Source organism: Prosopis cineraria, unplaced genomic scaffold (genome assembly GCF_029017545.1).
Source record: "Prosopis cineraria cultivar Desert tree isolate PC_DT_omini unplaced genomic scaffold, ASM2901754v1 PC1668, whole genome shotgun sequence".
Lineage (NCBI taxonomy): Eukaryota > Viridiplantae > Streptophyta > Magnoliopsida > Fabales > Fabaceae > Prosopis > Prosopis cineraria.
Genome location: NW_026556993.1, coordinates 1 through 21,929, shown reverse-complemented (window position 1 = coordinate 21,929; position 21,929 = coordinate 1). Strand labels below are relative to the sequence as shown.

The window sequence follows — 21,929 nt, the reverse complement described above, 5'->3', positions numbered from 1 at the left end:
TACAATGCTATATCAATCGATTATAGCAATTAAAACCTCAGATAAAATTTATAACTCAAAAATTATGCAATAAAGCTACTCTAATCAGTAATAGTAATTAAAGCATAAAATTTAGAGGTAGAGAGAAGAAGAGAAAATTGGAATAAAGCTAAAATAAAATCTTCCTGAATATTAAAGACTCTGATTAAAATTTAGGATCATGGTTTGTGATTGATCACACCAAAAAAAAATTAGCTCTCCATAGAATTAAAAATCAAACAACATGAAATGAAAAATTGAGAAGCCATCACCCAAGAAATTGGAAGAAGGAAAGACGAATGGCGATCGCTGCTCTGTTTCCCTTCTTTCGTTTTTTTTCCCAGATCGTGCTTCCTCTCCGTCCCCATCATCTATTATATATATATATATATATTATATATAAAGTAGACTGGACCCTAATTAAAAATTACACTAAATAATCCAAAATAAATTCAAATAAAATTTTAAAGATTTGATTCTTGATTTGATCTCCAAGCATGCCCATATTCTTCTTATCCAAAATATTCTTCATCAATATCTTTCAAATTGAATCTAGAAAATCTGCACAAATAAAATAAAATTAAATAGCACCTGTGCAAAAATATTAAAGATATTATTTATATTTTAAAATCAAAGATTTAGTTAGTTAAAATTCCAAAACTGAATATTAGCTAATAAAATCAAATAATATCTAATTAAACTCAATTAGCCTTAAATAAATATTTAAAAGTCTAAATTAAAAGAATAAAAATATATAAAATTATCATTTATCAATTCCCCCACACTTAGACTTTTGCACTCCTGGGCAAAACTTAAATCTCAAAATTCAAGAAAAGAACTGTGGAAGCAACAAAGAATAAGAAATAATTATAGCTCTTCAACATTTTAACACTTTAATCAATATCTCTTATATTGAGAATAACAAGTATCATGGCAATTTCATTTGGTAAGAATAAATTAAGCAATAGCCCCTCACAAAGGTCAAGTGTTTAACTCTCAACTCTCAAATGTATATAGGTAAGTGTTTCACTCAAGTTCCCCTATTAAAACCTCACTACCATAGGCTTGTTTATCATCTAGGTCTCCACTATTTATGTCATATGCAATGTAAGAATCAATAGGACTTTAGTTTAGGTTGTAATGGGGCTTAGGTAAAGGTATGATATAGGAAAATGAAGGTTAATAAACTTTAGGATAATGAAAAGTATATTTGAAACGAAATATATAGAATGAAAGAAACAAAATAAATTGATTTGGGTTTATTTTTCTCTCTTTATTTTGTTTTCCTTTCCTTTGCTTCATGCACCTTTTTTTTTGCGTTATGACTTTTATGCTCTTCTTTTCTTTTCTTTTCTTTTCTTTTCTTCTTTCTTTCTTTGCTTTTTTTTTTCTCTCGTTTTTTTTTTCAAAATAACCCAAATCTCTCTTCAAGCATATTCTTTCATTCCAACAAATATTATAATACACTTTTCATCACCTAAAGTGGGGTGAGAAGAATGAAAGAAAAATATTTTTATAGGTTATGTTTTCAATTGGCTAAAATTTTAAAGAAAAGGTTTAGGCTCAAAGGGGCTAACAAGGGATAAATTGCATGGGATGGCTATTTGGCTAAGTAGGCTAAAAAAAGAATGCCTAAATCATCTTCATGCAAAGCATATGCAATTATAGTCTCAACTAAGAATCAAGACAAGTTCTAGAGTGGGAGTAGTGATAGCAGAATACACACAAAAAGAGAATAATATTAGGCTCAAATCTTTACAAGCTAAAGGCTATCACATTAATTCATTGAAACCAAACTCATGCCACTTAACTTAAATTCTAAACATAAGATCAATTACTTATCATGCTCAAATGCATTCAAACTAAAATTGTCTTAAATTTGCAACTTCGCACAAATTATTTTTTTTTATTTTTTTTTTGAAAACAAGAACACAAAAATAAAAAAAATGAAAACAAGAAAAAAAATTAGAAACAGCAAAAAACCTCCCCCCACACTTAAAATCTACAATGTCCTCAATGTAGAACATAGTTCGAAAGATGTATAGGAAAATGTAAATTAAAAGTGAAGAGAAATGATACAACCTGATCGATTAAGTGTTATCTTGGAGGGAAGACTCCTCCACAATGTGTGTCTCAAATCCATCATAAAAATGCTTTAACCGATGCCCGTTAACTTTAAACTTTGCTCCAGTAGATTCTGCCATAATCTCTACTCCACCATAAGAAAACACTTTAGTAACTATAAAAGGACCTTCCCATCTAGAACGAAGTTTTCCTGGCATAAGTTTCAATCTGGCATTATAGAGTAACACTTTTTGTCCCACCTTGAACTCTTTTCTAACTATCAGCTTATCATGTATTAACTTGGTCTTTTCCTTGTAGATTCTTGAATTTTCATATGCTTCCAAGCGAAATTCTTCAAGCTCTTGCAATTGATATTTTCTTTGGGCTCCTGCTTTAGTTAAATCCATATTGCACTGCTTTACTGCCCAATAAGCTTTATGCTCAATCTCCACAGGTAAGTGACAAGCTTTCCCAAAAACAAGCCGATAAGGAGACATTCCGATTGGAGTCTTGTAGGCAGTTCTGTATGCCCACAATGCATCATCAAGTCTCTTACTCCAGTCTTTCCTATTAGGTTGCACTGTTTTTTCAAGAATCTGCTTTATCTCTCGATTCGAGACTTCAGCTTGCCCATTAGTTTGGGGGTGATAAGGGGTAGCCATCTTATGCACGACCCCATACTTACCCAATAAACTCTGCATGCTCCGATTACGAAAATGGGTCCCTTGGTCACTGATAATGGCCTTTGGAATACCAAACCTGCAAAAGATATGTGATCTAACAAAATCTACAACAGCAATAGAGTCATCAGTTCTGGTGGCTTTAGCTTCCACCCACTTAGAAACATAATCCACAGCTAGTAAAATGTAAGCAAATCCAAATGAAACAGGAAAAGGTCCCATGAAATCAATACCCCATACATCAAATATTTCACAGAAAAGTAAAGGTTGTTGAGGCATCTCATTTCTACGGGAGATATTTCCTGTATGCTGACATCTAGCACAATGCTTACAAAATGTATATGCATCACGAAATAGAGTAGGCCAGTACAATCCAGAATCAAGAACCTTTCTAGCAGTGCGTTGTGGACCAAAGTGTCCTCCACAAGCAAGTGTGTGACAAAAATGCAATATGGATTCAAACTCAATGTCAGGAATACATCTCCTAATAATCTGGTCACTACATATGCGCCAAAGGTATGGATCATCCCATATGTAATATCTAGCTTCCCTCTTGAACTTATCTAATTGATGTTTCTTTAAATGCACAGGCAATGCAGAGGCAGCTAAGTAATTAACTAAGTCAGCATACCAAGGAGTAACATCATGCATAGCATATAAGCATTCATCAGGAAAATTATCATCAATAGGAATAGAAGGAACCATAGGAGATTCAATGCGACTCAAATGGTCTGCGACAGAATTCTCAGCTCCACTCTTATCCTTTATCTCTAAGTTAAACTCCTGTAGCAAGAGCATCCATTGACTAATCGTGGCTTTGCATTTGGCTTCCTTAAGAGATACTTTAATGCTGCATGATCAGAAAACACAACAACTTTTGCATTCAAAAGATATGATCTAAACTTATCTAATGCAAAAACAATAGCTAAAAGCTCCTTTTCAGTGGTAGTATAGTTGGCTTGGGCTGCATCTAAAGTTCTGGAAGCATAAGCTATGACATGTGATTTCTTATCAACTTTTTGTGAAAGTACTGCGCCAAGAGCATAATTAGAAGCATCACATAATAATTCAAAAGGTAAATCCCAATTTGGCGGTTGAATGATTGGTGGAGTGGTCAATCTCTTCTTTAACTCATCAAATGCTTGCTCACAAGTTTTATCAAATTTGAAATCCACATCTTTCTGCAGCAATCTTGAGAGTGGTAAGGCTATCTTGCTAAAATCCTGTATAAACCTCCTGTAAAATCCTGCATGTCCAAGGAAAGAACGGACCTCTCTAACACTAGTAGGATAAGGTAAAGAAGTAATCACATCTACCTTAGCCTTATCAACTTCTATCCCCCTCTCAGAAACAACATGACCCAATACAATACCTTGTCTAACCATGAAATGACACTTTTCAAAGTTTAATACAAGATTTTTCTCAATACATCGCTCAAGTACTTTATCTAAATTTACTAGACACTCATCAAATGAATCTCCATATACAGTAAAATCATCCATAAAAACCTCTATGCAATAGTCTAGCAAATCTGCAAAAATACTCATCATGCATCTCTGGAATGTGGCTGGGGCATTGCATAATCCAAATGGCATCCTCCTATAAGCAAATGTGCCAAATGGACATGTGAATGTTGTCTTCTCTTGGTCCTCTGGAGCTATGCAAATCTGAAAATAACCTGAAAAACCATCTAGAAAACAGTAGTGAGATTTGCCTGCTAATTTCTCTAGCATTTGATCAATAAAAGGTAAAGGGAAGTGATCCTTCCTGGTTGCATCATTTAGCTTCCTGTAGTCGATGCACATCCTCCAGCTATTTTGCACTCTCATAGGAATCAACTCGTTCTTTTCATTCTTTACAACTGTGATCCCGCTCTTCTTTGGCACTACCTGTACTGGACTCACCCACTGGCTGTCAGAAATAGGGTAAATGATACCTGCAGAAAGAAGTTTTGTTACCTCCTTTTTGACCACATCAATGATAAGTGGGTTAAGCCTCCTTTGAGGTTGCCTACATGGCTTTGCACCGTCTTCCATTAAGATCCTATGCATGCATATATCTGGACTGATGCCTGGAATGTCAGCTAGTGTCCATCCTATAGCTTTCTTGTGCTTTCTCAGTACCTCTAACAATTTTACCTCTTGGCAAGGATCAGAATCCTTTGCTATAATAATCGGTAATTTCTTACCTTCATCTAAGAATGCATATTTCAAATGTTCTGGTAGATCTTTCAATTCAAGTATAGGTGGCTGCTGAATAGAACTAGCTTGTCGATAGTTAGCTCATCAACTCCACAAACCTGCATTCCATCAAAAGAAGCAGCAGTATCTTGTTCTAGAATACTAGAATTATCATTATTAATAGAATTACATGACATAGAGTTGATAGCAAAGTCTATAGTTCTTTCAGAGTCAGAAGCAATCATATCAGAGTCACTAGAAGTTTCAATGCCAATATCATGCATGGATTTGAATAACTCAACAATATCATCAGAACCAGAACAGTCAGAAGAATCTTCATAAATAATAGAGTCAGAACAATGTGTATTGCTATCTAAATCAACAATCTCAAGAGAACTAGAAACCATCTCATTGTAAAGCTCATCATATGTATCATCAATTAACATATCAAGCATGCTCACATTAATAACAGAATGATCCTCTATAGGATGTTTCATAGCCTCTAAAAGATTAAATTGAACAACACGTCCTGCAAATTCCATGGAAAGAGTACTATCTTTAACATTAATGATAGTATTAGCTGTCTTAAGAAATGGCCTACCCAAAATCAGTGGTGGTGGCCCATGACTATCATCTTTACCCATATCCAAAATATAAAAATCAGCAGGAAAGACTAAATCTTTTACCTTAACTAGAATGTCTTCAAGCATACCATTAGGATAGGCAAGTCTCCTGTCTGCTAATTGGACAATAATCCCGGCTGGCTTCATCTCACAACCCTGCAAAGAAGAAAATAGAGACTTGGGCATAACATTTATCGCTGCACCAAGATCAATCAAAGCGTTAGAAAATTCTAAATTTCCTATAGTACAGGGTATAGTGAAACTCCCTGGATCTTTGCATTTTAAGGGCATAGGGGGTTGGCATTGCATTCCTCATGAAATAAAGCTGATACACTTCTTCCTAGATTGACCTTCTCGTTAGCTTTAAATCTTCTCTTGTTCGTGCATAGGTCTTTCAAGAACTTTGCATATTTAGGAATTTGCTTTACTGCCTCCAAAAGGGGAATATTGACTTCAACCTTCTTGAAAACATCAAGCACTTCTTTCTCCAATTCAGCTTCCTTTAACTTCTTGCTTTGAGTCTCCCTATTTGGAAATGGAAGGATCTTTCTTGGTTCCTTTTCTTCATTAGCCTCCTCAAGTGTGACTTGTGTTGCTGCAGCCGACTTATTCTTGATAGATGTTGTGGAGGGCTCTGGAAGCTCCTTTCCACTTCTAAGAGTGATAGCACTAACATTACTACAATTAGGATTTACAACTGTTTGAGAAGGCAACTTTCCAGAACCTTGACTCTTCAATTCATTAACGGAGGTGGACAACTGCCCAATTTGATTCTCCAATTTTTGGATTACTGTCTCAGTGCGTTGTTGAAATTGAATGTTATTAGTTGCCATTTGCTTCATTAACTCTTCTAGACTTGGTCCATCATTTTTAGACCCTGAAATAGGAGTAGATTGCCTCATTGGTTGCATAGGCTGTGAATTTTGACCTGTAGCATTATATTGTTGTTGTTGGCTTCCTCCATATCTGAAATTAGGGTGATCTCTCCACCCTGGATTATAAGTGTTAGAGAAAGGATCATATTTTTGGCCCTGTTGCATAGGTCTAGTTGGAAAAATCCCAGCACAATTCTCAACTCTATCATCCAACTGTGGGCATTGATCAGTAGTGTGTGTGGCCAAAAAACAGATGCCACATAGAGGCCCAACTAAAGCAGAAGATGTGGTAGCTTGCTGAGGATTATAAAATTGAGGTTGTGCACACGTCTGTGAGGGATACGCCTGTGGAAAAGTTGGCACTGCTGGTGAATTCATTAATTTTTGTTGTGTTAAGGCAATGTGCCGAACCATGCTAGAGACCTCCTCCATCTTGTTCTCAAATTTAGGATCATATTGTGGTGTTGGAATCTCATTCACCCCCTTAACTGCTTGGTTAGCTCGTGTCCCAAATTGTTGAGAATTTTGTGCCATCTTAGAAATGAGATTCATGGCATCAGTTGGAGTAAGTTCTACCAAAGCAACACCAGCTGCGGCATCAACAAACCACCTATCTGTTGGTAAGAGACCTTCATAAAAATGTTGAACCAGCTGCTGATCAGGTATTTGATGGTGAGGGCAGCTGGCACATAATTTCTTAAATCTCTCCCAATATTCATGAAATGTCTCCCCAGTCATCTGACGAATCCCACAAATATCCTTTTTAATTGTTGCTGTGCGAGAGGCAGGGAAGAATTTTTCTAAGAATAACTGTGTCATTTGATCCCAAGAGGTAATGGCACCTGGTTGCAAGTAATATAACCAATCTTTTGCCACTCCATCCAATGAAAAAGGAAAAGCCCTCAATTTGATTTGTTCTTCTAAAACTCCTTGAGGCTTCATGGTGGAGCACACAATATGAAATTCCTTCAAGTGCCTATTCGGGTCCTCTCCTGCAAGACCATGAAATTTAGGTAGCAAATGTACTAAACCAGATTTCAATTCAAAACTAGCATTTGCATCTAAATTAGGATATTGAATGCACAAATTTTGATAGTGTGCATTAGGCGCAGCTAATTCTTTAATTGTCCTATTACCATTATTATTTTAGCCATGTTTTTCAATTTAACTGTAGAGTCTAAGTCAGATTTAGAATCACTAATAATGCTATCAATCAATTCAGACAAAATTTCAGAGATCACACTATCCCTAATTTTACGGTGCTTTTGATTCTTACGGTTAGTACGACAAGTTCTCTCAATCTCAGAGTTCAAATCAATTAATTTATCTTGTAAAGATCTTGTCATGCACTAATAAATTGGAAAAACAATGAAAAACACCTAAAACAAGTAAAGACAAAAAATAATAATAAATCTTGAAAAAAATAAAAAAATACTAGAGAAAAAAAATAAAAAAAATAAAAATAATGAGAAAGAAAAAAAAAACTAATAACCAAACTCAAAAAGTTAACACCTTTGACTCCCCGGCAACGGCGCCAAAATTTTGACACTACTGTCGAATAGCACCAAAATTAATAAAAACTAGATTTTGCAGTAAAGTGCAACCTAGGTCGTCTCCCTAAGAGTCAATAGAGTAACTATTTAAATTATGATTATGAAAAGGTAAATAATGGGGGGGTTTTTTTTGATGAAATTAAAAACTAAATTATAAATAAATAAATAGAGGAAATTCAACTAAGAAAATTACCGAGAATAAGCAGCGCAATCAATCACAACCCAATCACCTAAATTTAACCTTCCTCGTCCACAAAATAAATTAATTTTATTCAACTTTATTATTCTGGTTTCATTATATATTTCTCAAATTATCATTCAAGAATTAAACAAGAAGTTAAGTTATAGATTAATTGAAATCTCCCTTAACCCACAACCTAACAATTGTTTTATAGCCACACCAAAAACAAAGCATGGATAATCACCCAAGCCAAGCCAAATTACTCTTACAATGCTATATCAATCGATTATAGCAATTAAAACCTCAGATAAAATTTATAACTCAAAAATTATGCAATAAAGCTACTCTAATCAGTAATAGTAATTAAAGCATAAAATTTTGAGGAGAGAGAAGAGAAAATTGGAATAAAGCTAAAATAAAATCTTCCCTGAATATTAAAGACTCTGATTAAAATTTAGGATCATGGTTTGTGATTGATCACACAAAATAAAAATTAGCTCTCCATAGAATTAAAAATCAAACAACATGAAATGAAAAATTGAGAAGCCATCACCCAAGAAATTGGAGGAAGGAAAGACGAATGGCGATCGCTGCTCTGTTTCCCTTCTTTCGTTTTTTTTCCCAGATCGTGCTTCCTCCCTGTGTCCCCCATCTATTCATATATATATATATATATATGAAAAGTGGACCCTCTCCCCTGCGTCTCTCTTTCTTTCTTTTATAATAAAAACTAATAGTTTATTAAAAAGATAAAACTACCTTAAATAACCCTAATTAAAAATTACACTAAATAATCCAAAATAAATTCAAATAAAATTTTAAAGATTTGATTCTTGATTTGATCTCCAAGCATGCCCATATTCTTCTTATCCAAAATATTCTTCATCAATATCTTTCAAATTGAATCTAGAAAATCTGCACAAATAAAATAAAATTAAATAGCACCTGTGCAAAAATATTAAAGATATTATTTATATTTTAAAATCAAAGATTTAGTTAGTTAAAATTCCAAAACTGAATATTAGCTAATAAAATCAAATAATATCTAATTAAACTCAATTAGCCTTAAATAAATATTTAAAAGTCTAAATTAAAAGAATAAAAATATATAAAATTATCATTTATCAAAGAGATTAGTCAAGGTATCATATATTAGCTACAAAAAGATCAAAGTTAGCCTGCATAAAGGATATCAAAAGATCATGGATAACCATATTTACCCAAAAACAACTAATCAACAGCTAATTAGAATTAAAAATAGAAATAAAAGGCAGTGAAGTAAAGAAGGGTGAAGTTAGTCAGTGTGAGTGTCTGAGTCTTGGCCAACATCTGAAATATTTGATGCAAGAATAGCTCAATGTGATGGAGCCTAAAGTCAATTCGATCCAGCTGGCTTTGGAGGCCCTCATGCATATTCTGGATAAGTGCTATGAGGTTGCTTAGTGTAGGCTCAGCATGAGGTAGATTAATATGCCTTCGACCATCTGCTGCTTGATCTGGTACCCCTCTTGGTCCTTCAGCACATCAAATTTCTCTATAATTGAACTTTAGTAAAGGAGGGAGCATGAGATCCTTCAAAAAGTGGGAACCTTCTTCTCTAAGCACACTTGAGTAATCAAGTGTGGGAACCCAAATGCCTGCTTGCAATATCTGCTTCTAGGCAACTTGTGCATGTACTCAAACATGATTTTTGGAAAGTCAATAGGTTGCCTTATCATCAAGGTATATAACAGGGCAGCTTGATCAACAGTCACATCACTCATATGAGTCATTGGGATCACATTAGATGCCAAGAAGTGCTACCATATATGAGTTGTCCTGTTCAGATTACAGTGTAGAATACTCTTGGGATTGCTATGGGTGTCATGTTGCCAAATATTTTTGTCAGGAAGGTATAGCACTCGGACTACATCATCAAATGGCAATTGAGTTCTATCATTCTTGTAAATGGTATATTGGCACTCTTCTATGGGAGAAAGGTTGTACACCTTTCAAAATGTGTCCTTAGTGATCTCTACCTATTTGCCCCGTACCTTACATTGCAAGGTATCCTTGCAAGCAGCATAGGCATAGTAAGCTTCCACAAGCAACTGAGAGGCATGGCTCTGTTCACGGATGAGGCTAGTAGCATGATAAACATCATATAAATCATTGTAAAATTGTTCAGACCATCTCAAAGGGAAAGGTCTTTCTTGAACTATTTTTCTCTCCTTCAAATTTTGCTCAAAATAATCTTGAATCGCAGTAGTGGCAAATCGGGTTTTATCCCATCTCGATCCCTTAAAACTTTCACCAACTTCAATGACCTTAGCTTTTTTAGAAAGTGGAATACTTTTCTTGCCCATTTCCTACAAGAAAGTACTCAATGCAACACCATTAAGCAACAGCCAGCATAAGTAAAAATAAAGGTTCAAACTTAAGTAGACAAGATTAAGTGAAGCTAGCACAAAATAGCACTTTGCATAACATGTTTAAACAAGGTCTAGCTTCCACATGACAGATTTGAAGTAAGGGTGCAACTTATGAAGAGAAAAGCCAAGTCGAGAATTAAGAAGCATAACAGTGAGTGTTAAGCATAAGTCACAATCATAAGCTCAAGTTTAATAATGAGAGCATTCAACCAAAGAAATATAGCCCATTCATGCTTAGTAAATTCAACTTGTATAAGTATGCCAATAATATCCATTCTTATCCCCAAGGACAAATATAAAGTGACAAAATCAAGGTTTCATTTAAACCAACATATTTTCTCAATCAAACAATGCAATCAAAAATTTGCACAATAGTTGAAACTAAAAATTAAACCCATAACAACTTTCTAGATCCCATTGTTAAGACTTCAAGCCACCCAGAGGCAAGAAAATAAATATCTTAACAAAATGTGTTACCAAAGAGAGCATCAACAAAATTTTCACATATACAAGTCCCTAATTCTCAAATAGCCAGCTAGCATAAAATTCTAGAATTTAGATCATTCCATTATCATCAAAACAAGAAACTCAAAATGGTGAGAAATGAGCACCATTAAAATAGTAAAAAATTGTTCTTCAAATATCCTGAAATTCCAAATGAAAAAAAAAATTTCAATGGTCTCAATTCAAACTAAAAGAGTAGTTAGCAGCAGATTCAATCCAATCCCATTCATAAATGCATCCTGAATTTATTGAGCAATAACATTCATTTCATTCCCAATGCAGACTTAAAGTTGCAAAATAAGAGTTTCATTTAGAGGAAAGTATCTTCTCAACAAAATCAAGAAAATATTACCAACATTCACACCAAATGATCACATTGCGAATATGAAATTTTTATCAAAATAGTTTTCACTTTTTACTGCCAAGACTAGCTATCCATGACTAACTCTCTAATAAAGAAAATACAAAATTTAAGCTCCAAGATAATGTTTTAAACTTCAACATCACAATTAGGAGTGAGGTAACATAAAAAATCATCAAAACAGCATTACATTCACATAAGTTCTCAGCTCAATCAAAATCAATTCTAGTAGCAAAAACATACTTGTAGAGGTTAATGCTAGAGAGTTTAAGCTAAACACAAGCAAGGTAAAGTAGACCAACAAAATAATGTACCTCAAAATACAATCTCTAACAGTGAGAGCATGGCAAGAAGAGTGATTTTAGACCCAGCCAAAGCAATAATCAGAGCTTTGCTTTAAAAATGAAATGAGTTCTCTTTTTTTTTAACAACAAGTGAGCATAACAGTAGCTGGGCAACAACTAAATTCAAAGTTCCTGAATCTTGAACAATTCGGTGGAGATAGGAGAGGACACGGTAGAGTGCACAGAGATAAAAGGCAATAATGATGATGAAGATTGAAGGGAAAAATTTCACTAGGTTGCACAAGATCAGTGCAGAGACAGAAGTGACAGTTGTGGCGCGACGGTGAACAGTAGATTTAAGCTACTCAAGGTCATTGGCATTCAGATCTAGAGCAAGGATTAAAGCTTAGGAAGGAGAAGCAGGGATGAAAGGCGATAAAATAAAAACTGTGACAGGAGCTAGAACAAAAATTATGGTTAATGGAAGAAAGGGATGCGACTGCACAGTGTATGAGAAGTAAATAGTGACTGCCGGTGAAGAATGATGAAGAGAACAAGAAGAGATTTGTATGCTATGGGTGCTGGTGGAAATGAAGTGAAGTATGAGGTGATGGTGAAGGTGAGTATAGACACAGATGCAGGCCGACAACGGTAGAGGGAGCTGTAGATTCGATTCATAGTAAAGAGGGCAGTGGAGAGAGATGAGAGACAAAGTTTCGAGCGAGATATATTGAGGAGAGCTAAGGGTTTTTTTATTCTTTTCAAATACTGAACCAATTTTTTTATATAAGACCAGTTACAGATGCTGGAATGGAAAGGAAAGGGAGAATATTTTTTTTATTTTTTTTTTTCAAACAGGTCCAGAGGAGATGAAAGTCATGACTTTGGATTTAAGCTTGAAATAAAAGTCACGACTTTGACCTTCTCTGGAATCTTAAAGTCATGAGCCCAAAGTCGTGACTTTTGTCAGAACTAAATTGAAAGCAAACTTCTGCAACAATCTGTTTTCAAAAATCTAATTTGTTCACCCCTTAAAACCTCTTCCAAGCACTATATTCACTCCAAAATCAATCTTTAATCATCATTCATCAACCATACACAATTTTCCTTCAATTTAAATGCAATCAATCCCCGAAAAGAACCATTTTTCATGGAAATCAAACCACAAAAAATTGCATTTACTTCAATAAGCTCAAAATAATTGCCAAGACAAGTTTATAAGCATACACACAACTTAAATAGCTTGACTTCCCTGAAATTTTCCCTCCTTTTGTGCTCTTTTGTTCTTTGGCCACATTTCTTGCTTCTCCAAAAGCTTATACTTCTTCATATCTTCTTGTTAACTTATAAAAGAGACAAGATCACACATAACTTCACCAAAACAACTAAACTACAAAAGAAAAATCAAAAGATAAGGTTTAGAACTTGGGTTGCCTCCTAAGTAGCGCTTGTTTTATAGTCATTCAGCCTGACTCTTCTCTTCTTTAAGAGGCATCAGATAAGGGTAAGGTAATTTCTTCTCGGCCTACCTCACCACCCCAGTAATGCTTCACTCGTTGTCCATTGACTTTAAATCTTTCTCCTTCACTGCTCTCTAGCTCAATAGCAACATGAGGGAATGCTTGGACCACGTTGAATGGTCCTGACCATCTAGACTTGAGTTTTCCAGGAAATAATCTCAATCTAGAGTTGTACAAGAGTACTTTTTGGCCTGGCTCAAATGCTTTACAGAAAATTTTTTTGTCATGCCATCTTTTTGTCTTCTCCTTGTATTGCCTAGTATTCTCATAGGCATTGAACCAAAATTCATCAAGTTCATTCAGTTAGAGAAGTCTCTTTTCACCTACGGCCTTAAAATCAAAGTTGAGCTTTTGAATAGCCCAATAAGCACCATGTTCTAGCTCTACGGGTAGATGACATGCTTTTCTGAAAACTAACCGGTATGAAGACATGTCGATATAAGTTTTATAAGCCGTTCGATAAGCCTACAGTGCATCATCAAGTTTGGTGGACCAGTCTTTTCTTGCCACTCCTACCGTCTTCTCAAGTATCTTCTTAGTTTCCTAATTAGAAATCTTATCTTGCTTGTTGGTTTGAGGATGGTAGGCAAGTGTAACTTTTTGCTTGACACTATATTTCTTTAAGAGAGATTGAAATTGGTTGTTGCAAAAATAAGTACCACCATCACTCACAATGGCTCTTGGTGCTCTAAAGCAGGTGAAAATATGCTTCTTTAAGAATTTGAGCACCACTTTAGCATCATTAGTGGGAAATGCTGCCGCTTTGACCTATTTTAAGACATAGTCTACAGTAACAAGGATATATTGATTGTTGAAAGACATGGGAAATGGTCTTATGAAGTCTATGCCCCACACATCAAATAATTTTACTTCAAGTATGTTGTTGAGTGGTATTTTATTCCTTCTAGAGATGTTACCTATCCTTTAGCACCTATCACACTTTAAAACAAAGTCATATGCACCCTTAAATAAAGAAGGCCAATAGAAACTACTTTGCAAGATTTTAGATGCTGTCTTATCAACCTTGAAGTGGCCTCCATAGTCAGAAGAATGGAAACATCTTAGAATTTCTTGTTGCTCACACTCAGGAACACACTTTCTAATCATTTGGTCAGAACATTGGCAAAATAAATATGGTTCTTCCCAAAAATACAACTTAACATCATGGAGAAACTTCTTCTTTTGATGAAACTTCAAATCAAAGGGCAAGATACTACAAATAAGATAGTTGACAATGTTTGCATACCACGGTGTTTGAATATTGTCAATCTTAAAGATTTGCTCATCAGAAAAAGCTTCATCAATAATAACATTAGATTTAAGTTAGGCATCAGTACTCAACCTAGAAAGATATCTGCCACTTGATTCTCAGTACCCTTCCTATCAATAATTTCCAAGTTAAATTTTTGTAGAAGTAGTACCCATTGAATTAACCTTGCTTTAGACTCATTCTTGCTGAATAGGTACTTTAAAGTTGAATGGTCAGTGTAAACTATCACCTTAGTACCCACAAGATATGATCTAAACTTGGTAAAAGTAAACACCACTACAAGAAGCTCTTTCTTAGCCGTGGTGTAGTTTTCTTAAGCATCATCGAGTGTTCTGCTAGCATAGTAAATTAGGTGAAGTACTTTTTCTTTCTTTTGCCTGAGCATAGCACCCACGGCAAAGTCACTAGCATCACACATCACAATAAAAGGCAAACTTCAATCAGGAGCCATCATGATAGGCACAGACATAAGTCTTTTCTTCAACTCTTCAAATGCTTTCAAGCATGAATCATCAATTTAAATTCAACATCTTTCTCAAGAAGAGTGTAAAGAGGCTTGACTATTTTGGAGAAGTCTTTAATGAAGCGGCGATAAAATCCTGCATGGCCAAGAAAACTTCTCACACTCTTAACATTAGTAGGTGGAGGAAGTTGCTCAATCACTGAAATTTTAGCTCTATCTATCTCCAAGCCATTTTTGGAGACTCTATGGCCAAGAACTATGCCCTTCTTAACCATGAAGTAACATTTTTCCTAATTCAAGACCAAGTTAGTCTCTTCACATCTTTTCAACACATTGGCCAAGTTGATCAAGCACTCATCATATGAATCCTCAAAAACTGTGAAGTCATCCATGAAGACTTCCATAGTTTGCTCGATCATATCAGGGAAAATTGCCATCATACACTTTTGAAAAGTGGTCGGTACATTGCATAACCTAAAAGGCATGCCCTTGAAAGCAAAAGTTCCATAAGGACATGTAAATGTCATTTTTTTAATCCTCTAGAGTTATAGAAATTTGATTATAGCCTGAATACCCATCAAGGAAGCAAAAGAATTCCCTTCCAGCTAATTTGTCAAGCATTTGGTCGATAAAGGGAAGAGGAAAGTGATCTTTCCTAGTAGCCACATTTAGCTTCTGGTAATCCATACATACTCTCCACCCAGTAACAGTATGGGTAGGAATTAGCTCATTGTGGGTGTTATCCACTACAGTCATGCCTCCCTTTTTTAGAACACATTGAACTAGGCTCACCCAAAAGCTGTCAGAGATAAGATAGACAATGCCCGCCTCAAGCCATTTTAAGATCTCTTTGTTCATAACTTCCTTCATAATAGGATTCAACCGTCTTTGATGTTCCACAGAAGTTTTATGATTGTCTTCAAGGAAAATCTTATGCATGTAAATTGAAGTGCTAATACCCTTTATGTCAGCAATAGTCTACCCAATAGCTCTCTTGTGAGCTTTCAAGACTTCCATAAGTTGCTCTTCTTGTTGTTCATTCAAGTCCACAGCAATAATCACTGGCAAAGTATTGTTAGCTTCCAAATAGACATACCAAAGATGAGAAGGTAATGTCTTCAACTCAAGAGATGGTGGCTCTTCAATAGAGGATTTCAAAGATAGTCTACCAAGAGAAGATAAATCTAGAGATTCAAATTGGACATGGTTTCTAGGATAAACCGGTGATGCATTCATGATAGCTATACACTCTTCTCCATCTTGAGTCTTTAATTGAGCTCCTAGCAACAAGGCTTCCAAAAAATCATTAGGAATTACCTCATTGAATTCTTCTTGTGCAACTTTATCAAGCATATCAACAAAGAAGCATTACTCAAGATCATTGGGAGATTTCATCAACTTGTACATGCTAAAAGTGGCTTGCTCATCATCCACCCTCATAGTAAGCTCACCTTTTTCAACATCAATCAAGGTTCTAACGGTTGTCAAGAATGGTCTTTCTAAGATAATAGGAATATCACGATCCACCTCACAATTAAGGATAATGAAATGAACCGAAAAAATGAATTTATCCACTTTTACAAGAACATTTTCAATAACACCACGTGGATAAGCCAAGCTTCTATCCGCTAATTGCAAACTCACAGTTGTTAGTCTAGCTTCACCCAACTTTAATTTATTGAAAATAGAGAGAGGCATAAGATTGATACTAGTACCAAGATCACATAATGCCTTACCCAAAAACTTATTTCCAATATGACAGGAAATTGAGAAGCTACCGGGATCCTTCAACATTTAAGGTAGTTGCTTAATGATATCCGTACAACTCTTGGTTAGAGCAACCGTCTCAAACTCATTGAACCTTCTCTTTTTAGAGAGAATATCTTTCATGAACTTAGCATATTTGGGAATTTGCTCCAAAGCTTCCATAAAAGGAATGTTGATATGCAATTATTTGAACATATTAAGAAACTTTTTGAATTGGCCATCTTCTTGTTGCTTCCTAAGCCTTTGAGGAAAAGGTGGTGGAGGCACATATTTGGCTTGGCTTCTTGTTGCTTTTTCTCATCACCAACCCTTTTGGCTTGATCTTCATTCTTTTTCTCTTCTTGATTATTCTTTGAGTTGTCACACTCTTCAACCACAATTTCTTTATTAATCACTTCATTATCAACAACCACCTTAGTAGTACCACTACTCACACCACTTGCACTTGGCATAAGAACTTCAGGTAATTGCATCCCACTTCTCAAAGTGATTGCTTTACACTCCTCCTTACCATCCCTTTTAGGATTTAGAATTGTGTCACTGGGGAGATTGCTTCTTGACATAGCATTCATTTGTGAAGCCCCCATTTGCACTTCGAGATTCTTAATCGCAGTATCATAAAGAGTAAGATTTGCCTTAGTTTCAACTCTTGTAGACTCTTGATTACTCAAGATTTGCGCTAACATCTTTTCCATTCTAGACTCCTCTTCCTTAACCGACATTGGCTTTAGTGGAGCTTGAAAACCCAGAGGGTGAATTGGCTTAACATTAAAAGATGAAGATTGATTTGAAGAATTCCCTTGACTCCATGAAAAATTAGGATGATTCCTCCATCTTGAGTTGTATGTTAGAGAGTAAGGGTTGTTGTAAGGGTTTTAAAACTTGCCCATATAGTTGACAGACTCAGTGGTCATATAAAGAGGACATTGATCGGGCATATGAATATCATTGCATTGATTGCACACAGTTGGAATGGCTTGGACAACATGCACATTATGAGAATTTCCCCTTTGCATTTAAGATTCCAACATATCAAAATGCTTGTTCATTGAATTCAAGATGGATACAATCTAGGAAGAGGAATCATCTTTAGCACTAGTCACCATTGATATATTCCTTCTATCCGTGTTTTGAGTATTGTTCGCAAATAATTGATCTAAGAGGTGAAAAACTTCATTGACAGGCACATTCCGATATCCCCCATTTGTGATAGAATCAACCATGGCCTTAGAAGATAGATTCAGACGATTACAGAAAATCTGAATCACTACCCATTTGTCAACCCCATGATTAGGGCATTTCTTCATTAACATCTTATATCTCTCCCAAGCTGCATAGAGATGCTCATCTAGATATTGCTTAAAGCTAAGAAATTCATCTCTTGCTTCCATCATTTTATCATCAGAGAAGAATCAAGCTCTAAACTTGTTCTCAAGATCCTCCCATGAACCAATAGAACCTTCAAGAAGATTGTTGAACCATTCTTTAGCCTTGTCTTGTAGAGAAATTGGAAATAATCACAAGCGCAGGACATCTTTAGGCACCCCGTTTTGTCTAAAAGAATCACATACTTCCACAAAAGACATCAAGTACTTGTTAGCATCTTTATTGAATAAACCATGAAACACACCATTCATTTGAAGCATTATGATCATGGCAGACTTGATCTCAAAAGTATGTGCTTGAAACTCTGGCATTCGAATACAAGATTGAGTACCCCTCAGATTCTGATTAGCAAAGTCATTAACTGAGGTGGTGTCATACTAGTCTTCTGCCATGTTTCCTAATTGAGTTTCAGGAGTTCTTTCAGAATTAGGAGACTCAGCTTCTTCAAAGATTGTCAATCCTTCAAGTATCACTTCCAATCCTTCTGGGCCTATGGCTTGCATATGCCAAATGGGTACCTGAAGAAGCAAATAACCAAAGAAGTATCAAACTGAAACAAAAATACTAAACAAAGACAAAATAAAAATTTAGAACTAATATCTACAAAGCTCAATCAAAATCTACTATCACTAGTCTAAGGTTGATCAAAATATTTTCAATGCCAAGTCCTCGGCAACGGCGCCAACAACTTGTTGCTCACTATAAGTGCACAGGTTGTAGCAAGTAATATAATGAAAGTAAAGTATCATTCCCTTGAGGATTTGTTCAAAAACAATGATCAAGCGAAAGACTAAGCAAATTCGATCAAGTTGAGTTACACATAGTTAGGTAAAAATGATTTTGTAAATGAAACTAATATTAGAAAATAAAGAAAGTGAGTGATTTACAAACTTCAAATACAATTTAGGACCTAAGATTATTTATCCACCTTGCATTTCATAACACCAAAATTACCTCCTCTCATAAATGCTTTTAATAAAAATAAGTGCTAACCTAGGGTTTTAAAAATACTTAGACAAACTCTCTCAAGTCATGAACAAGTGTTTAGTTAAATTAATTGCTCAATCTCTTGTTACAATTAATAAAATTCAATTTTAAACACCAACCCTAATGTGGCTATGCAAGGCTAGCAAGTATATCTCTATCTTACTAGCAAAACTATCCATTCAACACGTAAATATCAAGTTCTTACACAACTTTACTCAAGTTCTACACTCAACCTAGCCCTCTCAAGCATCAATTAAGTGAACCCAACATCTAAATGATGGCCAATCAGTTCGAAGCATTAAGGAAAGAGTAAAATAAATACATATATATCATTAATCACAAAAAGAGAGAAGGAATATAGTGTTAATCCATACAAGGGTTCCAAATAATCCTATAACAAAGGGTCTAGCCACTCATAATCATCATCAAGCTACAAATATATAAAATAAGTGGACCCATTTCAGATTACAAGATAGGAAAGGGAAGAAGAATAGAAAAACCAAAGAAGAGGAGCTCCAAATGTCTTCAAAGCTTCAATCTCTTGATCCCAACTCTTCCAATGCCAAACCCTATTACAACCAAGCTCCAAGTGTGTCTAAAAGTCTCGAGAATCCATTCTGGGTCAAGCTCTCAGCTTATATGTGTCCTAGCCAACTAATTTCTGATAAATGAAACACAGTGTTTTTTCTGACAGCGATGAAAGTCACAAAAGAAAGTCACAACTTTGGGATGACTTTAGCAGTTTTGCACTGTTTTTACAGCTAACAAAAATAATTCATTTTGCTGTTGATTTCTTCATCCAAAAACCTTCTAAAAACATCTACAAAGCTCCAGAAATGCTTCTAATTAAAACTTCAATCAAAATAACATGAAATTAGGTTAAAAATATCAAATTAAAGCTAAGAACACAAGCCCCAAAACAAAATGCACATTTTCCTAATTTAGGCAATAAAAACATATACAATTGAACCAAAATGGATTAGAATCTAAGGAAAATTTCATGAAATAACATGAACTTCTAGAGGTTAATATTGTGGCAAAGTCATCTTTAGGTGTGGCGAGCTAACACAGTCTTCAAAAGTGATTGTTTTGTCTTCTTTGTTCCTTTCTCGATGCTATGTTTAAACTTTCATGTTTCCACATATTTTCATATATATTACTTTAGAGAAGTATTTCTTTTAATCTTTAATGACTCTCTGGGATCCTAGTTTTTGTTGTCACATGATAATTGTTTTCAACGTTTAAAGCCATGGTGGATTCTTTCTTTAAAAAATGTTAGTTAAGTGAGCTATTTTAGGGTTAATGATGAAGGTCATTTCACCTTTTGGGATAACTAATGCACTAGTTATCTTCACAGATTATATGAATTGAATCTTTAGGCCCTACTTAGACAAATTTATAGTAGTCTATATAGATGACATTTTGATCTACTCCTCCGTTAATGAGGAAGAGCATGTGATGCACTTAAGCATAGTGTTGAAGATTTTGAGGGTGAGGTTACTAAGATGCAGGACTAAGAGGTTACTGAGACCTATCTCATCCCCATTTATTTAAATGTTGAAGGAATAGTGGGCAAATTTTAAACTAGAGAATAAATGCGGGAACTTTCTTTTAGCCTTGGGGCCCTAAAGTGAGGGGATTTGACTGGAAGCATGGTTGTACATTATGCTAGGTATTCTTTAGTGGCCAAAGCATTGCATTTAACAACAGTAATTTAGTTTGTATTGTTCTCCCTAGGTGTAAGGCATTAAGGATAGATTAGTCACTAATATTAGGGAGACATTTAGTGTACCTTCTGTGAGTAATATCAAAACCCAGTTCCAATTACATTTCCAATCTCCTATCTTATGATCAGGTGTGATTGGCTCCATGAAATCATTTGGAGTACTAGAGGAGTATCGTATTAATGATGTGGAAAAAAACAAGTAGTGAATGATTGAAATGGGCAACCAATTTAAGATATACTATTTATTAATTTTGCCATTATTTTGTCATTTAATTCAAATTGTTAACAGTTTTGTGAGTATTGTGCAACCAATGCCTAACAAAGTTACCTGGAAAACATGGAAACTCCTATAGTAGCTGTTATCAACTTTGAAGGAATAGGTTTTGATGAATGTGATGCTGTTATCAAATTTAGAAGAATAAGTTTTGATGAATGTGGTGATGTTTTATTACTATTCATATTAAATAGTTTCACTTATATATGCCATCATATAAACTATCAAACATAATGCAAGAATTTCTTAGGTTTGGTTCCTTCTATGCTATAAGAGTGATGTTCAATCCAAAGATCAAGGAAATGACCCATTGCAAGTTGGTTTTTATTAGATAATTAAATAGATTAAATAAAATACTACCTTATTGGATTTAAACAAAACAAACTTTTTTACTAAATGGTAATAAGGATGTCTCACTATTTTATAATAAAGTTAATATCCATATTATAGTATAACAAATAATAAAACAAAATGCTACAAATATTATAATTGTAGATGTCTATAACTCCATAGCCTTTTAAGATTCCATCTCAGATTATATGAGATGCACGTTCAATCATTTTTAGGATCTGGTAATGAGTTGTCAATGATGTTTAGCTTCATTATAGATTGCTAGTGCTTAATGTGTAGTCCCCTCCTCCCATCATCTCCTTAACAAGTGACTCAATCCAATCTATTCTTGTACTTGTGACATAACACCAAATTACTGTTATCTTTATCATTCATCAATATAGCCACGGTGATCCCAATTCAGTTTCATCCAATTCAAAACTACATTTCATTTAAATAGCCTATAGTTTTC

At 34.8% G+C, this 21,929-nt stretch overlaps 1 protein-coding gene and 1 non-coding gene across 2 annotated transcripts; one reads left to right on the top strand and one right to left on the bottom strand.

Annotated features, from left to right (window-relative positions):
- Positions 1–2,108: 2,108 nt before the first annotated feature.
- LOC129300595 (uncharacterized) lies at positions 2,109–17,476 on the bottom strand. The gene is given in 7 exon segments (XM_054939168.1): positions 2,109–3,087; positions 3,223–3,565; positions 3,568–4,092; positions 4,192–5,028; positions 5,133–5,721; positions 5,916–7,432; positions 17,179–17,476. Coding segments are annotated over 7 exon segments (5,088 nt in total).
- LOC129300597 (small nucleolar RNA R71) lies at positions 7,105–7,211 on the top strand. Its single transcript, XR_008590797.1, has one exon. It is a non-coding gene; the product is annotated as a small nucleolar RNA R71 (small nucleolar RNA).
- Positions 17,477–21,929: the final 4,453 nt, after the last annotated feature.